The sequence below is a fragment of the Peromyscus californicus genome, unplaced genomic scaffold, assembly GCF_007827085.1.
Source record: "Peromyscus californicus insignis strain IS unplaced genomic scaffold, ASM782708v3 Scaffold_16__1_contigs__length_79575227, whole genome shotgun sequence".
In the NCBI taxonomy this organism is placed as follows: domain Eukaryota; kingdom Metazoa; phylum Chordata; class Mammalia; order Rodentia; family Cricetidae; genus Peromyscus; species Peromyscus californicus.
In genome coordinates this window covers 21,369,321-21,390,537 of record NW_026294458.1, presented here as the reverse complement: position 1 = coordinate 21,390,537, position 21,217 = coordinate 21,369,321, and the positions used below count along the sequence as shown (strand labels likewise).

The window sequence follows — 21,217 nt, the reverse complement described above, 5'->3', positions numbered from 1 at the left end:
ACACTCTTCAGAAGTGTTTATTACCCGTTACTATTTATTCTTTTGAGAATTATCTGTTTAGACCTATATTCCATTTTTAATTGGGGTTTTTATTTACTTGTTTAGTTTTTCATGTATTCTAGACATTAATCCTTTTTCAGATATATAGCTGAAAAAGAATTTCTTCTATTCTGTAGGTTGCCTCTTCACCATATTGACTGTTTCCTTTGTTGTACAGAAGCTTTTTAGTTTCATGAGCTTCCTTTGTCAATTGTTAGCCTTATTTCTGAGTGACTGTAGTTCCAATTATAACATTCTTACCTATTCCTATATGTTGTAGTCTACTCTCTCCCATCCCTTCTAGCAGTTACAGAATTTCATATATTACATTGAGGACTTTGATCCATTTGTAAGTTTTTTAACAGGGCAGGTCTAACTACATTGTTCTGTATGCAGACATCAGTCTTCCCAACACTGTTTGTTGAAAATGTTGTCTTTCCATTTTTGTAAAAAATCAGATGTTGATAGCTGCATGGACTCCTATTTGGGACTTTTATGTTGTTTCCTTGATTAATTTCTCTCTCTCTCTCTCTCTCTCTCTCTCTCTCTCTCTCTCTCTCTCTCTCTCTCTCTCACTTTCTCTCTCTCTCTCTCTCTCTCTCTCTCTCTCTCTCTCTCTCTCTCTCTCTCTCTCTCTCTCTCTCTCTCTCTCTCTCTGTGTGTGTGTGTGTGCGCCCATGTCACTACAGTGCTCTTTAGTACTATAAATTCTGTTGAATAACTTGATATCAGGTATATTCTTTTTTGCTCAGGATTGCCTTGGCCATCCAGGGTCTTTTATGTTTCCTTAATAATTTTAAGATTTTTTTTCTATTTCTGTGAATAGTGGCATGGGGATTTTGATTAGAATTGAATGAATCTGTAAATTGCTTTTGGTAGGATTATCATTTTCACACTATTGTGACAACCCACGAGCATGGGAAAACTTGCCATCTTCTAAAGTCTTCATAAGTTTTAAAGTTTCCATTGGAGAAGTCCTTCACCTCCTTGATTAGATTTAACTCTGAGAGTTTTTTAAAAGGCTATTGCGAATGTAATTGTATCTGTGATTTCTTCCTCAGTGTGTTTCACATTGGTATATAGAAAAACTATTGATGTCTATTTTTTACCCAGACACTGTGTGGGAAATACAAATTAGTTCTAGGAGTTTTCTCATGGATTCTTTCGAGTCTCTTATGTGTAGCATCATAATATCCAAAAACAAGTATGCTTTGAGTTCTTTTCCTATTTGCATCTCTTCTCATTATAATGGTGTAGCTAAGACTTTGAGCACTTTATTGGACAGTAGTGGAGACAGTGGACAACTAGTCTTTTTCTTGATTTTAATGATATTATATTGAGTTTTTCTCCATTAAGATGACGCTAGCTATGGGTTTGTCACATGTAGTCCTTATTAGATAAAGGTGTATTACTGCCAACCTTATTTTCTCTGGAACTTCTCTCATGAAGGGGATTTGAATTTAGGCAAAGCATTTTCTGAATCTACTGGTAACTATATGAGTTTTGTTTTTAAGTTCAAAGAAAGAAAGAAAGTGTACCGTCAGTGTGAAGTCTCAGGGAAGGTAGGTGAGGTGTTGGGAAGCCTAGGGAGTAGGAAGAAGAACCTTAGAGGCTAGGTCATTCAAAGTCCCAGAAAAGACAAGCAGTAAATTTGGTGGCCAAGGAAGAAGGAAGGAGAAGGGGACTACCTAGTGGTAGGATGTCCTGAGAATGGGCCATGGGGAGCTGGGTGGTTTAAAAGTAAGAAGTTGATGAGTTTATCTGTGGGCAAAAATGGCAGTGGAGTCCTGAGGAAAGGTAGGCTGATAGTTGGGCAACCTATGGGAGGAGAGAGGGTTCTGCAAAGCAGTGGGATCAGACAATCAGGGAGGTGAACTGGGTAGCCTAGGGAGGAAAAAGGAAGAGGGCCAACATGGCAGCAACATCAAGGCACGTCCAGGAGAGGCAGGTAGAATCGAGTAACTTAGGGACAAGGAAGCAGAAGGCCTACTTACTTGTTAGCACCCTAGGCTATAAGTCTCTAAAAGATGGACAGTGGTTGTTTGGTCTAGGAAGAAGACTACCCAGGGCATTTTCTTAAGTAATTGCAAATTAATCATTTCCTCCAGTTCTTCCTCAATTTGTTTGTTCTTGGTTTATTTCTACATGTTAATTTTTTGGCTTATCACTTTTCTCAAAGTATCTATCATACCTAAGAGTTTTCTGATGGAATATTTATGGTTTTTTATGTCTAGAATTATTATAGTATCTGAAAACAAGAATACGTGGTTTCGTTTTCAGTTTGTGTTCATATTTCTTTCTTGTGTTCTTGTTCTAGATAAGACTTTAAGCAGTACATTAAGAATGGAGAAAGGGCACACATTTGTCTTGTTCTTGATTTCAGTAGAAATGCTTTATATTTTTCACTCCAATTAGATAATGTCAACTAGAGTCGTCATTTCTAACTCTTATTCTGTTGAGATCTGTTCCTTCTATTCCTAATTTCTTCAGTGCTTTTATCATGAAGCACTGGGTTTCATCAAAAAGACTTTTTTGTACCTATTACAATGATCATTGTATTTTTATCCTTGAGTATATTTATTGATGTATACATTTATTGAGTTGTGTATTTTGAAGCATCCCTTCCTCTCTAAAATGATTCTAACTTGATTTCATAAACTATCTTTTTTATGTGCAGTTAAATTTAGTTTGCAAGTATTTCATTGAATTTGTTTTTTTGAGACAGGGTTTCTCTGTGTAATTTTGGTGCCTGTCCTGGATCTCACTCTGTAGACCAGGATGGCCTCAAACTCATAGAGATCTGCCTGGCTCTGCCTCCTGAGTGCTGGGATTAAAGGCGTGTGCCACAGTCACCCAGCTTGAAAAATGTTTGTCTATGTTCATTAGGGAGATTGAGGTATATTTTTGTGCCTACATCTGGTTTTCATATCAATGACTTCATCCAAAGAGTTTTTAGTAAAGACTATAGAGTGCCTTATGTATAGAATCCTATCATCTCAAATTAGGGCATGTTCTTTTTGTTATCCAGGTAATGCTGTCTTTGTATAATGAGTTTGGCAATGATCCTTTAATTTTGTGGAACACTTTGAGAAGTGTTGCTGGTTGCACTTCCTGGTACATTTGGAAGAATTTGGTAGTAACTATGTCTGTCCCTGTGCTTCTTTGTGGGAAGAGCGTTCCTGCTTTAACTTCATTGCTCATTGTGGGTCTTATTAATTTATTTACATCTTATTGATTTCATTTTGGTAGGTCATATGTATGTCTGGGAAACTATACATTTCTTCTAGATTTTCCTTTTTAAATACTTTTTCAAAGTACTCCCTAATAATTTCTGGTTTAAGGTTTGTCATGGCAGAACCTTTTCCATATCTCTATTAGTTTGAATCTTCTTTTTCTTTTCTTTTTTGGTTGGTTTGGTTTGGCTAGCACTGTGAATTTTTTTTTTAATCTTTCAAAGAACCATTTTGTTTGATTGACTCTATGTATTGTTATTTTAGTTTCCATTTCATTAATTTCTACCCTGATTATTATTATTTCTTGCCACCAACTATGTATGGGTTTGACTTGTTCTTGTACTTCCAAGTCCTTGAGGGGTATCATTACGTTATTTATTTGCTATCACTCTGATTTTTTAATGTAAACACTTATAACCACACGCTTTCCTCTTGGAACTGCTTTCACTTTGGGCCAGAGATTCAGATGCATTGTGCTATCATTTTAATTTGATTATAGGAATTTAGTAGTTTCTTCCTAACTTTCTCAGTGACTTCCTGGTCATTGAAGAGTGCATTCTTTAGTCTCTAAATATTTGTGTAGCTGTTTTTGTTTCATTTGCTTTTTGTTTCTAGTTTTATTCCACTATACTATAATAAGATACATAGAATTGATTATTTCTATCAGATAATTTGTATTTTGAAAACTTGTTTTGTGACCTATATAGTGATGGATGCATTTCAACTCTGACATTTCTTTGTTGATTTTTAGTTAGGATAACCTATCTAAAGATGAGAGTAGGGTGTTGAAATCACCCACCCTTGATTCAGGACCTATCTGATCTTTCATTTCCTTTAGGCTTTATGAAATTGTGAGCCTCAACATCCTATGCATACACATTTACAGTTTTTATTTTGTCTTAATGAACTGTTCACTTTGTTAATGTGTAATGACATTCTTTATCCCTTTGGTGAATGCTAGTGAGGAGGCTCCTTTATCAGCTAATAGGATAGTTACACCAAATAGTTTAAAGCTTTTTACTTGATAGATTGATTTTCATTGCTTAACTGTAGGTCTGTGGTTGCCTTTGCCAATGAGGTGTGTTTCTTGGAGACAATAGACAATTTAATCTTGTTTTTTAATCTTGTCAGATACTCTCTCTTTCTCTTTTGTTTTATGATGACTTGAAGCCATTTATATTTGAGATTTTATGGAGAGAAATAAATTTCCATGGTTTGTGCTTATTTTTAATGTCCTCATTTGGCTTTATATTTTTAAAAGGTGGTTTTGCTATATATAGCAATCCTGTTTTTTAGTCTTTTACTTTCAGGGCTTGAAATATATCATTCTATGCTTTCCTGAATTTTAGGATTGCTGATGAGATATCTGATGGTATTCTGATGTGTTTGCCTTCATAGGTGAGTTGGTAGTTTTTCCTTTATGCCTTTTACACTGTTTCTATGCTTTGTGTTATTGACTTCTTAACTACAATATGTCTTGGAGATGCTATACTCTTCACTAGTTATATCTGTTTTAAGTTCTAAATTCCTCTTGTGTTTGGATATAATTTCTTTCTCTACATTTGGAGAATTTTCTGCTTTAATTGTATTGAATTGATTATTCATACCTTTAGATTTTATCTCATCTCTTTCTGCCCCAGTGAATTCTTAGTTTTGGTTTCTTGAATATATCTCGAAGATCTTGGAAGTATAGTTATGCCCATTTTTTCCTTTATATATGTCAAAGTAGACATATATAAGTGTCTTGATCAAAGAACTATAGGCAACTATGGGCATTTAAGAGGGGGTGAATTGTCTTCCCAAGAGATGCACCCTTTAATTGGTTACTCAATACTGAGTGGTGAACCTTGAAGTCATAGACATATAAGTAACAGTAGATAAACCCAACAGGTTGTTTTATATATTTATGCACATATATATAAAACAATAATAATAATTATAGGAAAAGGCCAAGAATCTGAGAAGAAGCAAGGAAGAGAGACAAGGGAGATATTGGAGGGAGGAATGGGAAAGGGGGAATATGTAATTATACTTTAATTTTAAAAATTACAGAAAAGGCCGGGCAGTGGTGGCGCACGCCTTTAATCCCAGCACTTGGGAGGCAGAGCCAGGCGGATCTCTGTAGGTTCAAGGCCAGCCTGGGCTACCGAGTGAGTTCCAGGAAAGGCGCAAAGCTACACAGAGAAACCCTGTCTCGAAAAACCAAAAAAAAAAAAAAAAATTACAGAAAAGTAAATGTGTTATCATGAGATTGTCTTCCATCACTAGGAATAATTTTTTTCTTTCTTTTTATTAATTTAATCTTTGAATTTTTTACATAATATAATCTGTTCATACTCATTCTTCACTCTGCTTTATCATCCTCTTATTCCCATCTATCTCTCCTCCCTTTCTCCCACAAGGTCTAGATACCACTTTCATATCTTCTTGTTTTGCTTTGTGATCCTGAATTTAACTGGGGCCACTCACATGCACTGTGTTGTGAATCTCTATGGGAACTTGAGTAACTCATCAATTGCTATAGAACTGAAGCAAGGTATTTCCTCCTCTTCATCAGTCCTTGACTATCATTATCTCTTCTGGGTGGGACAAGGCCCTATGAATAGCTTTACTTCTATGGCTGAGTGTTTACTGACTTAGTCTTTACAGGTCATATTCAGGAAACCGTGATGTTGTGAGTTTGTGAGTGCCACAACTGTGTCATGCTCATAAGGCAATTTCACATTTCTCCTTCTTCATCTATCCCTTTCTTTATTTCCATTCACTTTTCTGCCATGTTCTTTGAGCCTTGGAGGGGGTTTAATGCTGAACACTCATCTTATTCTTAGCACCTTGCCCAGCCATGGGTGTCTGAATTAATCACCATTCAGTGCAAACAGAAGCTTCTTTCAAGGCCAAGACCAACCATAGTCTATTGGTATAGACAAATATTTAAAAGACAGTTTGACAACATGTCCATTTACTAAAACAACAGTAATAGGTTCGCCCTCAAAGCCTCTGACTCCCCAGCTGTAGACCTTTGACCAGGTACATAGTACTGATCATGAATTCCCTCCTCTTGAATGGGTTTCAGATCCAAACAGGTATCATTTGCTTACTCCCATAGCAGTAGTGGCATTATTTTACATGTACAACAATGCCTGGTAAGTTGGTATTGTAGCATACAAGGTCTACAGCTGACTTTAGATTACTAACATTGCTCCCCCAACTGCCTACATGGTAGTTTTCAGAACTATGAAGGCTCTTCAGCAAAGAGGGAGCTACCAGCACAGTTTCCTTGTATTGTGCCACTGAAATTTGTGATATTTTCATCAACTGGGGCTTAATATCCAATTTCAGTGGCTGACTAATGGAAATACCCATCCCCTGTATAGTTTGGGAGACCTATAGGGACTTTCTGGACAATAACTCTGAGGGAGGAGGCTCACAACTGGAATAGAGATTTTCATTTTATGACTCATGGCAGCTGGGATTGACATCTATCCACATATGGTAGTATCTCCATGCAAAAATCTTTAAAAATTATATTTTAAGCCGGGCGGTGGTGGCGCATGCCTTTAATCCCAGCACTTGGGAGGCAGAGCCAGGCGGATCTCTGTGAGTTTGAGGCCAGCCTGGTCTACAGAGTGAGTTCCAGGAAAGGCGCAAAGCTACACAGAGAAACCCTGTCTCGAAAAACCAATATGTAATATATATATATATATATATATATATATATATATATATATATATATATATATAAATCAGTTTATAAAGCAGTAGTTGCCACATGGTTTATTTATACTTCCATGGTTTGCGTTAACTTTATTTCTGTACCACATCTTGGCCCCCATTCTTCACTGCCATCCCTGCTTAAATCTTGCCATCCAAAGAATTCCTGTACTCTATTTTCATAGTACTTGTGTTCTACCACATTCATTGAATTTAACCAGGCCTATGTATTTTCATGGGAATAAAGCTTTCCCTGGAAGATGGACTTGCCAGTGGATATACCACTAAAGACAATGACCTTCCTCCCCCAGTATCCATCTTCAACCAGTAATTCCCACGGAAGAGATAGGGTCCCATGAGCTTTTGACCTAACAATGACTGAATGTTGACAGGCTCAGTCTAACACAGGCTTAGTTGAGGCAACCACAGCTTCTATGTGTTAATGACTACAAAAGTCATGTCATACCCATAAGATAGTATTCCACAGCCCTTACATTATTTTTGTTCCCTCTTCTAAGCTTTGAAGAGGGTGAAATAAATGTCTTATTTATGTATGTTAATGACTATTATGTCTCTAATGACTTAGTACTCAGCAGTCGTTTGTTCTAAATGCCAGGAATCTCTACATTTACCATCATTTACTACATAGAAACATCTTGGGTTACGTCTGAGAGCAGCATTTGTCTGTCCTTTTGTTAATTTGCTTCATTTTATTAGTTTATATTTTCCAGGGCTAGTTTGAAGAAAATTGACTGAAGTAACAGAAAATTGATCTTTGACTACAATCCTAATTCTAGCATATAGTAGCAGACACTTTATTACTTAACTTATGTCCCCAGTAAGGTTCAGAAACAGAGACACAAGGGTACCACTGGGGGGAAAAGTAATTTATAGTTTTGTAGAGCTAAAAGTATTAAAATTTATGAAGTACAAGGAGGAAGAAATTGAGAAATGGGAGTTGAGGGGAATAAAGTACAAATTAGAGGGAAAGCATAAAGTGCTAGAAGAATAATAAATAATAGAGACAATATTATAGAATGGGTTCATAAAAGGAATGGACAATAAGAGAAATCTATTCATGAAAGGTACAAGTTAAAACCAAACCACTCAACAATTGGAATAAGAGTGTAAATTAAAATTAACTGAAATAAGTATTAAAATTAAATAGAAAATATTATAAAATCAGTATCTCTTCCTATTTGTCATGAGTGTTGTTTCCCTCATTTCTTTGGTGTCTTCTGTAATTGACTCTGGGTGAAGAAAGGGCTTCTAGTCTTAGTAATTAAAATGTTAGACTGGTGTGCTTCCCTGTGTGTCACTCTGCTTTCTCTAGGAGTCCCACAGTCTGAGACCTTAAACCTGTTCCTACAAGACTGTTTTTGGTAGGCTAAGGATTATACTTCCTGTGTGGATTTTGTGGTGTATTAGTCACTGAGGGGTGTGGGAGGCATGGACTCACTTCTATTTAGCCTTAGTGTTTTCTTTCCACCCACATCCCTCTTGGATTTCACTAACAAACCACAGTCCTTGCCTAAGAATGTGTGTGCCATGTTCACTAGTACAGTATACATCTCATGTTTCTATGTTGTTGCTCACCTAGGCTGTGATGGATGTTTTACCTTCCATAATTTCCTTAGGTTGGTCACTCCAGACCAGTGGTTCTCAACCTGTGGGTCGAGACCCCTTTGGGAGTTGCATATGAGATATTTACATTATGATTCATGACAGTAGCAAAATTACAGTTATGAAGTAGCAATTAAAATAATTGTATGGTTGGGGGTCACCACAACATGAGGAACTGTATTAAAGGATCATAGCTCTAGGAAAGTTGAGAACCACTGATGTAGAGTTTAGAGAAATCTAGACTCTAGAAATCTCATATTCAGGCCCCTGAATTCTACTTCTGTTGCAATCTCCATGACCTGCTTTGGACATCTTTCTGTCCATCTTATCCCCCTTTCCTGGCCATGTCTTTAGCCTTCTCATTCTCTCTCCACTTGGTATTCATACAGTACCTGTCCTCAAAAGGGGATAGTAACCTCCTTGATGACTCCTAATGATCTTGGGCCCAAACAGCCAGCAAGTACCAGTTAGTGTCTCCACTATCTGCTGCAGAGATTTTGTAGATTTCTTTTCTTCACATGTTTCAGCTGCCCTTCATGTATTTCTGATATTTTTCTGTTCTTTGTCTCTTAGGAATAAAGTCATTTATTTTATTTTTAAGATGTAATTTTTTATTATTTTCAATTATGTGTAGGTGTGTGTATCTGAGTGCAGACGCTCATGGTTGTGAAGCTGCCTGATGTGGATATTCAGAACTGAACTCAGGTCTTCTGAAAGAACAGCAAGTTCTCTTAACTGCTGAGCTGATTTTCCAGCACCAGTCTGTAATTGAACGTTTCCTGCCCAAACTGCCTGGTCCCAAATAACTGACTCGGAGGCTATATAATAATGATAAATGCTCAACCAGTAGCTCAGGCTTATTACTAAGTAACTCTTACACTTAAATTAACCCATAATTCTTATCTATGTTTAGCCACGTGGCTTGGTATCTTTTCTCAGTATGGTATTCTCATCTTGCTTCCTCTGCATCTTACTAGTGATTCTCTACCCTGTCTTCCTCTTCCCAGCATTCTTAGTTTGGTCTCCCTGTCTATACTTCCTGCCTGGCTACTAGCCAAGTAGCATTTTATTAAACCAATTCAAGTGACAAATCTTTATAGTGTACAAGAGGAGTATTCTACAACAACAGTCTATTCCTATTCTTTTATTAATCCTGATTTGAGCCAAACAGAGAGAGCTTCTAGCCCACCATTGTTCCCTAAATTATTCTTTCTCTAAGAAATTACAACACATTTTTATTAAAATGTACTTTTTTGGCATTAGTGTTCAACTGTGTCATATATGTTGTTTTCTCATACTTTATCTAATTGTCTAATGACTTCTAATGACCACTAGACATCTTATATTAAATTTTTTAGTTTATATACACACTAAAATTTTTATTGTGGTAAAATGTGTGTAACAAAAACTCCTATTTTATATATTTATTATTATTCTCTGTGTGTGTGTGTGTGTGTGTGTGTGTGTGTGTGTGTGTGTGTGATTGTATGTGGTACATGCTTGTGAATGTACAGGTGCATGCACCCTTGTGCATGTATGTAGAGGACAAAGTGGAGGTCCTTGGACATCCTCTTCTATCACCATCCTGCTTACTGCCTTTAGGTGAGACTCTTCTCTGAACTGGAAGCTTATTGCCTTTGCTAGGCTGTGTTGTCAGCAAAGTCCAGAAACTAACCCATCTCTACCTTCCAATTGCTGGGATTATAGGTGTGATCAGATTTTAACATGAGTGCTGGGGATTCAGACTAAGGTCTTCCTGTTTTCCGAGATAAGTGTTCTTACCCACTGAGTCATTTCCCCAGCCCCTATTCTTATGCTTCTTATCATCTCCTGTTAAGATGATATGTGAGTAAACATTTTGTTGGCAAAAAAACCCATTTTGTTTTCCTTGATAGCACAATTAAAACTTATGTAAATTTCCACTATTGTTTAATATTAGATAAATTCAAATATCAAAACTGAATATATTCTATTTCCCTCAGTTACCTCTCAACCACACTGAATTTTTTTTTCATTTCGAATTTTTTTCTTAAGAAATTTTCTACTCCACATAAGATCCACAGATCCCCCCTCATCCCTCCTCCCACCCCCCAGCCCTCTTTCCTGAGCCACCCCGCATCCCCACATTCCCCAAACCAAGATCTCCCATAGGGAGTCAGCAGAGCCCAGCACACTGAGCCTGGGCAGGTCCAAGCTCCTTCCCACTGCACCAAGGCTGTGCAAGGCATCACACGGCAGGTACCAGATTCCCAGAAGCCTGTCCATAGACCAGGGACAGATCCCAATCCCCCTGCCTGGGTGCCCCCCAAACAGTTCGAGCCAAACAACTGTCTTCCATATCCAGAGGGCCTAGTCCAGTCCCATGGGGGCTCCACAGCCACCAGTCCACAGTTCATGGGCTTCCACTAGTGTGGCCGGTCATCTCTGCACGTCCTCCCATCATGATCTCCATGTCCCTCGGCTACAGAATCCCTCCTCTCTCTCATCAATTGGATTCCCGGAGCTCAGCCTGGAACCACACTGAATGTTAAGTTACAATTTTAGAGTGTTCTCTCCCTCCTTCCCTCCCCCTCCCCCCTCTCTCTCCCTCCCTCCCCTCACCTTCACTCTTTCATTTACTCTTAAACATGAAGGCAAACATCATGATGAGCAGTTTTTCCCTCTTAGTTCTCAGATTTTCCTTTGGTTGGGGTTATAGATTTTTTATTATATTTTTATAATTTAAATCAATTATAAACTTTAAATATATTTTGATCATATCCTTCCCCTCCCCCAATTCCTTCCAGATCCTCCCCCTCCCTACTCAACCAACTTCAAGTTCTTTCTCAAAAAAAAACAAAAACCCAGTACAACAACAAAATCCCCCCAAACCAAGAAAAAAAAGATACACACACACACACACACACACACACACACACACACACCCCAAGCTATAACCAAATAAAAGCACACACAAAAAAACTGTGGAGTCCATTAAATGTTGACCAACTACTCCTGAACATGAGCCTTTCCTAGGTTGGTTGATATATCCAATGTCACTCCATTGGAGAAAACTAATTTTTCCCTCTCCTAGCAGGTACGAATAACAGTTCAATTGTTAAGCTTTACCCTAGTGCCTAGGTATTCATTTGTTCATTCATTCATTCATTCATTCATTCATTCATTCGTTTTTTAAATAAAGTAAAATGAAATAGAATAAGATAAAACAAAAGCTATCACATCAAAGTTAGACAAGACAAACCAACAGAAGGAAAAGAGCCCAAAAGAAGGCATAAGAATCTGAAAGACACTCATTCACACACTTAGGAATCCCACAAAAACATTAAACCGGAAGCCATAATATATATGCAGAGGACCTACTGCAGACCCGTGCAGGCCCTGTGAATGATGCTTTAGTCTCTGTAAGTTCGTATGAGCTTTGTTCACTTTGATTTAGAGGGCCTTGATTTCTTGGTGTCCTACACCCCATCTGGCCCTTATGCTCTTTCTGCCTCCTCTTCTGCAGGATTCCCTGAGTTCTCAGGGGAGGGATTTTTTTTTTTTTTAGTTTTCCTGTGTTTATTATTTTTTTTAAGAAATTTTTTATTCATTAAATACCAATTACAGATCCTCCTCTTCCCTCCTCCCGGCCCTCCAGTCTCCCCTCTCTAACCCACCCCCTATTCCCTCCTACAAGAAGATAGCACCTCCCATGAGGAGTCATTAGAGCCTGGTACATTTAGTATAGGCAGGTCCAAGCTGCCTCAAGGCTATTAGAGGTGTCCCACCATAGGTAGTCGGCTCTAAAAAGCCAGCTCATGCACCAGGGATGGATGCTGATCCTGCTGCCAGGGGGCCCCTTGAGCAGACCAAGCTACACAACTGTCTCAATTACACAGAGGGCCTAGTCCAGTCCCATGTAGGCTCCACAGCTATTGGTCTAAAGTTCATGAGTTTGAGGGGAAGGATTTGATGCAGATATCCCAGTAAGGGCTGAGTGTTCCAAGTTCTCTTTCTCTGCATGATGTCTGGTTGTGGGTCTCTTTTTTGTTCCCATCTACTACAGGCGGATGCTTCTCTGATAACAAGACACTAATCTATAAATATAGCAGAATATCATTAGGAGTCATTTTATCACTACATTTTTTTATTTTTTTAGACCAATATTATTTGGGTTTACATTGGGTCCCTTGTCTATCTAGTCTCAGGTTCTTGGTCACCCAAGCAGTGTTGGGTATGGGTTCTGTCTCATGGAGTGGACCGTAGATCAAATCAATTATTGGTTGTTTACTCCCACTAGCTTTGTGCCACCATTGCCCTAACTTATCTTGCAGTTAGCACACCACTGTAGATAAAGGGTTTGTGGCTGGATTAGTGTCTACTTTTCTCTTTTGATAGAGTACCTTCCTGTCCTAAGATGCTGAAATGTGGAGGTGAAGGCTCTATGTAGGCACCAATTCAACATCTCTATATTCAATGAGCTGTGTAGATGTTGTCTTCAGCAGTGAGGCTTGCTGTCAGTTTGTGGAGAGCAGCCTATAGTCTTGGCAACAGTTGGGTTGTTTGGGGATTTCTGTGGAGCCCCTTTGGCCTAAAATTCAATTATATATAACCCAATACCAGTACTGGAAGGTTTATTTGGTGACAAAAGATGGCCAGCTGGTACTCTGTCTCCCTATGATTTGGTGATTTCATTTAGGTTGCTTTCATATACATACATACATACATATATATATCTTAGAAAGTTTCTTCAATATTTCATACTACCCCTCAAATGTTCCTTAATTTTAATGGTCTCTCCCCTTATTACCTCCCACAATACCCTCTCTTCCCCCTCCCCACTTAATCTTCCCTGTTCTGCCCTGCTTTGCTGTTCATTTCACACATTTACATCTAAGTACATCTAGGTAGGAATGAGGTTTAGTGGTAGAGCACTTGCTTAATATGTGAAAGGCTCTGGGTTCAGAATGCCTAAGTTAAATTTTTTAAATTGTGTTTTCTTCCATATTTTGTGCTTACTCTTTGCCTATAGGCTAAAATAATTGTTTCCCAAATATCTTCACTGTGTTGTTTACTATTTTAGGAGCTTGTTATTGTTCCTTACTGCTATTATCAAATTCAAGTGTAGGTCTGGTCTTCAAAGTGATTCATTCTTACTTTCCCCCTAACTATTCAGCCTTAACCGTGATCAGAATATATTATATGAAAAAAATCTATTTTCAACAAAAAAGAAAAAATGATACAATTAACAACTTGTACTTTGATATCAAGAATTTCTCATTTGCTAAATTTACCCTACTTGTCATTAATTAAATATGTCTTGCTCCTCCCCGTTTGATTTTGCATATGCTACTGTCCTGATCTGAATGCCATGCTCTTTGCAGCACTTCAGAATGGCAGAAAGAGAGCTCTTGGGTTAGTAACCATAGCTTAGTGGACAAAGGCATCTGCCATCATGTCTGACAACCTGAGTTCAATCCCAGAGCCCGTGTATATATATATACCTTTTAGCTTCTACCACAAATACTTAAAAATTGTTATGTATTTCCTTGAAAAAAAATAAAAATTTACAAATGTTTTACTATTTAAAGAGCCTTTAAATAGTGTATTAAATATATTATGCCTTTACAGAGTATAAAGGTATAATAATAAAATATTAAATAGTAACAGGTACATTATACCTTTAAATATAATACCTGGTTAGTATAAATTTAAAAACATTGAACTCATTGCATAATATTTTAGTTTAATACAATTACTGTATTCATATTAACAAAGTGTGTCATTATGGTATGTTAGAAGCCTGGAAAGAAAATTAATTTCTACATCTTTACAGATGTTTTATAGATAATTGTATTTTATAATTATATTTTAAAAGTATTCAAATAAAATTATTTTTTATAGTGCTAAAAAGATTGAAGTTTATAATGTTTATAAACATTTTAGGGCTTGATTATGAAAATTATTTCATGTTTTTATCTTTGCAAAATGAACTCTAATATATTGTCTTTATCTATTAGTTTTCCAATCTTTGAAAATCCATATCCAATGGACATTCATGAGTCACCAGTAACATGCACAGCATATTTTGCCGATTGCCCTCCAGATTTGATTCTAGTACTCTATTCTATAGGAGTCAAGCATAAAAAACAAGGATACAGTAATAAGGTAAAATTTTCCTATATTTGTATGTGTGTTCATGCTTTTTCTTGTCATTTTATTTCCTGACTTTCCATACAAGATGACTTGAATGAAACTTTTGAGAAGTTGTAAGATGGCATTGTCAAAGATGTAACCAGTAAAATTCAATTTCCTGACTGTGGCATAGTTCTAAGCCTAGAAGGTATAAATTTCCCATACACTAAGTATGTAATTACATACTAAGATCTATTTATCAGTCATGCTTATTTTGTACTACATATATAAAGTAACAGAACCCTAGTATGTGCCCTTTAATTCTTTTACATGGATCATGTTTTAAGAAATTCAAGAATCAGTTCTTTCTAATTTATCATTTGAAAGACATAATTATTAAAACATTTTTGCTAACATAATGACATTTTTCTTTGCAATGTTTAAGATATAAGTATTTATAATTATCATAAACTGTCTTATACAGTTTCTGTTATTGGCCCAGGATAACTGAAATGTACAATTTAAAGAAGAACTACTTACATACCATTCTGGGTTAAATGGTACCACAGTAGCTTGTTGGCAATACATATTACATGACATATGTTGCAACACATATCCATGTAAAAATACTTTTTTTATTGGTTTGTATAAGTGGTAATATTAGATAAAATCTATTTTTAAAGGAGTTGTTATTCTGCCTTTACAGATCTATTTAATAAAAGAATTGAAGATAACTATACACTTGAAGTATTTTTATTATTTTATAACATTTAGTTCTAAAATTCTAAGCATTTAAACTGAAAAAATAAAACCCATCTGTTCTCCTTGATAATCTATTTAGGAATGGCCAGTCAGTGGAGGAGCTTGGAATCTTGGAGCACAAACTTTTCCAGAAATTATTATTACTGGGTAAGTAAGAAGTTTTCTCAGTTGGAAATTATAAAAAAATTATGTTATAAATTTAATAACAATAAAATACTTGTTAAGCCTTGACATTTTTATGAAATTGTACTCTATGCAGATGAATCATTTAAGAAAAAGTAAGAAGGAAGAATCTGAGAAATAGCTTTAATTCATAGTTCTTAACTTTAATGAAAGATACAACCAAATTGCTAGAAAAAGAATTACAACAAAAGAATTCTATTTAGATTATATTAGCAGAAGAAAGTCATAGGGAAATTATGAGATGAGAAAGATTTCACAAGAAATGCTTTATTTGGAAGTCATAGGATAATAACTGAACAAACCTCATTACTACAAACTTCAGGAATCATGCTTTATATCCCTTTGCTATGGTTGAAGGTAAGATGTCCTCCACAGGCTCAAGCATTTCCTTCTTGATGCCTGCCAGGTAGTGCTATCTAGGGAGAAGGGAGAAACTCCAGGAGGTGGAATCCAGAGAAGAAAATAGACCACTGGATGCATGCCTTAAAGAGCTATACTAGTCCCTGGTCCCTTCTTTTTTTCTTTGCTTCCTTTCCATCCACCTTGAGGTGAATAACTTGTCCATGCTCCTGCTGCTGTGGTGTGAACTGTTCTTCCACATCCTTCCTGTCATGATGGACTGTGAACCCTTGAACAAAACCAACCTTTCCTCTCTTAAGTGTTTGAATCAGGTATTTTATTGCAGTGTCAAAACATTCATCAAATGGCTAAACTTTGCTTCAAAACTTATAGCATCAGAAATGTCACTACTTTGTAAACCAACCCTCTTCATGTTCTGACATTAGGAATCAAAAAGAGACATAGCTACATATAAACATAGAATCTACATTGTTAATACAAAGTTCTTTAATAGTAAATTTTGTATTAATGATAACAAGTTCATCTATCCCAGACAAAACAAATAACAGAAATGATTTCTCCTTAGCCAAAGAATAAGAAAATGAGCACATTACTGAGACATGAATCTTACACAAGCTAGTATCTCTAAGTTAAAACACACACACACACACACACACACACACACACACACACACACACACACACACACACACACACACACACACACTCTGTGGACCCAACCCATTCCAGCAAAGACCAAATTCAGAGCTTACACTTTCATCATTACCAGGCTCTAAAGAAGTTCTCCAGTTTCCCTTCTCAGAAGACTGAGTGGACCAGAAACTTTCATCTCCAATGAGTAAAACCCATCTCTGGTGATATCAGTAGAAATCACATGAAGCCAGGATTCCCAGCACTGTCCAGCAAGAGTGAGCAGCAGCCACTATTCCCTATCCCTTTATCAGTGTCAGTCATGTGAGGTAGGAGAAAAGAATGCTAGAAAAACATTCAAAGAAATAATGGCTGGAGTCCTAATAAATTTAGCAAAAATGTGAACCTACAGAGTTTAGAAGTTGGAATAAAACCCAAAACATCCACATCAAGATATATTTGGTCAAACTTTGCCACGGTAAACACCAAGGAAAAGTGTTGAGAGACACAAAAGAGAACAGGCCTCCCACACATAAAACTAAACTAATATGATGAATGATAGGTTGTGCATCAGAAAACCTTTAAGACAGCCAGGATTGCCAACCAGGGCTAGGCACACAGCCACCATGATGGGAAGCAACATGTCTGAATGCTTGGCTGATGGCATGTGCCAGCCCTGCCAGGCCCAGCTTGTCCTTACAGAGCAAGTCATCAACAGCAATGGGGTACTCTACCATGAGCAATGCTTTGTGTGTGCTCTTGTATAAGTTTGAGGGCCAGAAGTACTTCGAACATGACTTCCAAATGCTGCGGATTCTGCGGTAAGTTTGTCACTGGACACATGATCAAGGCCATGAGGTTGATGAACTGGCATTCAGGCTGTTTTCGTTGTGAGCTGTGTTTTATGGAGCCAGCTGACCTGAGCTTTGTGAGGAACACAGGGACACCTCTGCTGGCCTAGCCACAATTCATCTGTCAGCGGTATCCCCTGGCCATTGATGAGCAGCCCCTAATATTCAAGAACAACGCCTACCACCTAGACCACTTGAGCTGCTCTCACTGGAGGAAGGAGCTGACCCCTGAGCCCAAGAACTGAAGCATGACACCACTCTACTGCCCGCCTTGCCACGACAATATGGGTGTCCCCATCGAGGGCTGTGGAGTAGAGGCACTGGTCAAACAGTGGCATGTGGAGCACCCTGTCTGTGCCAAGTGTGAAAAGCCATTCCTGTAGCACCGGCAAGTGTAAGAAGGGCCCGGCCTGCTCTGAGTCCTACTGTAATCAGACCTTTGGGGATGGAGAGCTGCTCCAACAGCAGTCACGGGAGTGAGGGTGACGGAACAAGTTTGTGGAGTTCCACAGGAGGCCTGTGTGTAAGAAGTGCTATAAAAGCTCCCCCTGGAGCTGAGGAAGAGCCTGAAGAAGCTGTCTGACCTGACTTCCCAAAAGGCCTGGCCAAGTCTGTGGACATCAACTCAGTCGAAGTGTCCTTGGCCTCCATTTACCTGCCTGCAAAACCTGCCCAAATTCCTGATGGTCACCTCCCACTTCTGCTCCATCCCAACATCCTTCCTTTGGTATGTCACCCTTTCTGTGCCCAGTCTGCCCTGGGCTACATAGTACTCCTCTCCTGGGTCCTTTCATCTTACGCCCACATCTCCAGGAACAGAAACAAATCGAGGTGGGGTGGGGGTAGTTGAAGGACATCCATGTTGTTAGGGATATAAACAGGGTATTTTCAATTGAAGAAATTAGAACAGCTAAGAAATAACTGAAAAAATGGTCATCTTCCTTAGCAATTAGGGAAATATAAAAACAAAACAAAACAAAAAAAAACTTTGAGATTTTGTCTTACTCCAGTCAAAATGGCTAAGAACAACAAAACAACTGACAATTTCTGGTGAGGTTGTAGGGAAAGAGGAACCCTTATTCACTGTTGGTAGAAATGCAAATATGTATAGCCACTCTGGAATCAGTATGGATAATTCTGAGAAAACTAAAAATAAATCTTCTATATGACCCAGCTATGCCATTCCTTGGCATATGCCCAAAGGATGCAACATCGTACTCTACAGATACTTGTTCAGCAATGCTCGTAGCTGCCTTCTTCACAATAGCCAGGAAAGGGAAAAGAGCTTTATACAGTGGGCAGAGGTAGCTTTGGAAGTGTTTTAAAACTAGATTATAGTGTCCATGTGAATGATATATAAGTTAACTACAATATTTAACCTTACTGACAGTGCATAAAATTATATTTTAATAAATCTGTTGAAGTAAATTATTTATGACATCCATCCATTAAAACTGCTAAACATACAAATGGGAATCAACATCTAAACTATGTTGCATTCACACTCACACTCACACACGCACACGCACACGCACACGCACACACACACATACATATACATTCCAATATAGCTTCACTATATCTTTAGAATGAGACCTAAACTATAGGTAGTTTGAGTCCTGTAACCTTTAGTTTTTCAAAATTATTTTGACTGTTTTAGTTTCCTTACATATAAATTTTATAATCAGTTTATTTCTATAATTTAAAAAAAATATTCCACTGAGCATTACACTCAATCTATGTTTGTGAGAACCACTATAAATGTTATGATCATCTGAAACATACTATTACTGTTCTTTTATGAATATGTCTTCTTTCAAGCATTTTATGTTTTCCGTATATGGCTCTCACATAAATTATAATAGTTTATATCTAAATGTTTTGTAGTTTCTTACTATTGTAAATGGTAATTTATACTTTGATTTTCCAAGGGTTTTTTTTTCCGTTACAAAGAAATAGTATTGATTTTTGTATGCTGGCCTTCCTTTAAGTATCACTTTGATTGAGTTGTTGAGATTTTGGTGCATATCAATTATAGGCTCTAAAAATAGAAGCAATTCTATTTCTTCTTTTCAACTTGTTGGTTTATAATTGTTTTTCTTTAATGCGATGTTTAATATCTCCACCACAACAGCAGATAAATGGGGAAAGTAAATATTTTTGCATTGTTGCTGATCTAAGGAGAAAAACATTTGTTCTGTTACAATCATGTATGCTAGGCAGTTTTGCAGCTGGCTCTTAGCTGTCCTTCACCAAATTAAAGGCATTTCTCTTCTCATCAATCATGTTTCTTCCTGAATGGGTAATGAATTTTTGTCTACTGCCTTTCTGCCAAGTGGATTTTCTTATTTTGGATAATTAAATTTTCATTTTGGATAATTAGAATTTGCCAACTGATTTTTATTAAAATATTTACTTGGTTTTGCATTCCTGACAAATTCTTCTTGTCTATAAGGAAATTCTCTCTCTGTATCTTTTACTTACTCATATTTTCTTGACTGTGTTTAGTAGACTATAGTTGAATCTTCTTTTCCTACAATATTTTTTCTGGGTTTGGTTTCAGATAATTCTGACTTTCCCAAATGTATTAGGAAGTACTGTGGTCTCTTTGTTTTGTCGACAAGTTTGTATAGAATTGGTATAAATTATTAATAAATCATGGCAGTTTTAGATCAGTTTAGCTATTTGCTTTTATATTTTGTTAAATATTCAAGTTATCTTTTTATTAAATGTTAACAGTTTTATTTTAAAGTATTGTTTATTTTCCTGAGTCACTTTACCATTCACTATGCTGCATATAATCTTTCAGAAAGAAAATCTAAGGACTTTTCTTTTTCTCATCTTTAAAGTACAATGCATTTCTTTAAATCATTTTTTGAGCTTAGGAATTGTTTGTTATACATCAATATTCATTACAATGGTATTTTAATGAAAACACAATACTAACTCAATTTTGTATGTATTTAGAGTGACTATTTTATTTGATATCCTTTAATGATAATTTATTTTTATCTAGTCATGCTGATGGATCAATAAAATTTTGGGATGCTTCTGCAAGTAAGTTTTATGTTTATCCTCGTTCAACAGAAAACATTTTGTTAATATTTATTCATGGCCATCCACCACTTTTTAATCTGAATAATTGCCATTTCAGAAATACTTTAGCATAATTATAATTATATTGCTTTGTTACAAAATTCATGTCCTATATTTAGATCAGCTTAAAGTATCTCTACCCTAATTGTATTCAATAATATTAAATAAACAAGATTATGGCCACTCTTTCAACAATCCTGTGTGAAAAAAGAATGTTGCTTCAGGGAAAGAACCAAGTTTTGCCAGATTAACTGTTTGAGGAATTCCCTCTGTGTCCTACATGCATGCTGTTTGACAAGTGCTCTTATTCCTCTGTTCTCAGCTTCCCTATTCCACTGTATAACATTTTGTGAGAATCAAAAGAAATTAATTGAGAACAGTAAAAGTTCTTTTGAACTTTTTGACAATTAGATAATTTACGGAATAACATATGTGGTCAATGTGAAAGGGCCTGTTAACTTACCTGAGTCTTCATTAAACCCATTTATGTCATTCACAAAGCATGTTCTTAAGAAAAGAGAAAGAAATGCACGTGTAAATACATGTCCAACTATGAAGAATCTAAATGCAGTGTAATCAAGTGCTATTCTAATAAGACATGATAGAGATTTATTT

General features: G+C 36.8%; 1 protein-coding gene and 1 pseudogene across 14 annotated transcripts in view; both read left to right on the top strand.

Annotated features, from left to right (window-relative positions):
* Stxbp5l (syntaxin binding protein 5L) overlaps positions 1-21,217 on the top strand; it is a 239,596-nt gene that overhangs the window by 140,967 nt on the left and 77,412 nt on the right. For all 14 annotated transcript variants that reach the window (XM_052740647.1, XM_052740651.1, XM_052740643.1 and 11 more), the window contains 3 exons: positions 14,606-14,753; positions 15,562-15,629; positions 20,523-20,563. In XM_052740647.1, coding sequence (XP_052596607.1) covers positions 14,606-14,753; positions 15,562-15,629; positions 20,523-20,563 — 257 coding nt within the window. The remainder of the gene's footprint in view (positions 1-14,605; positions 14,754-15,561; positions 15,630-20,522; positions 20,564-21,217) is intronic.
* LOC128112006 (LIM and senescent cell antigen-like-containing domain protein 2) lies at positions 16,733-20,319 on the top strand (annotated as a pseudogene).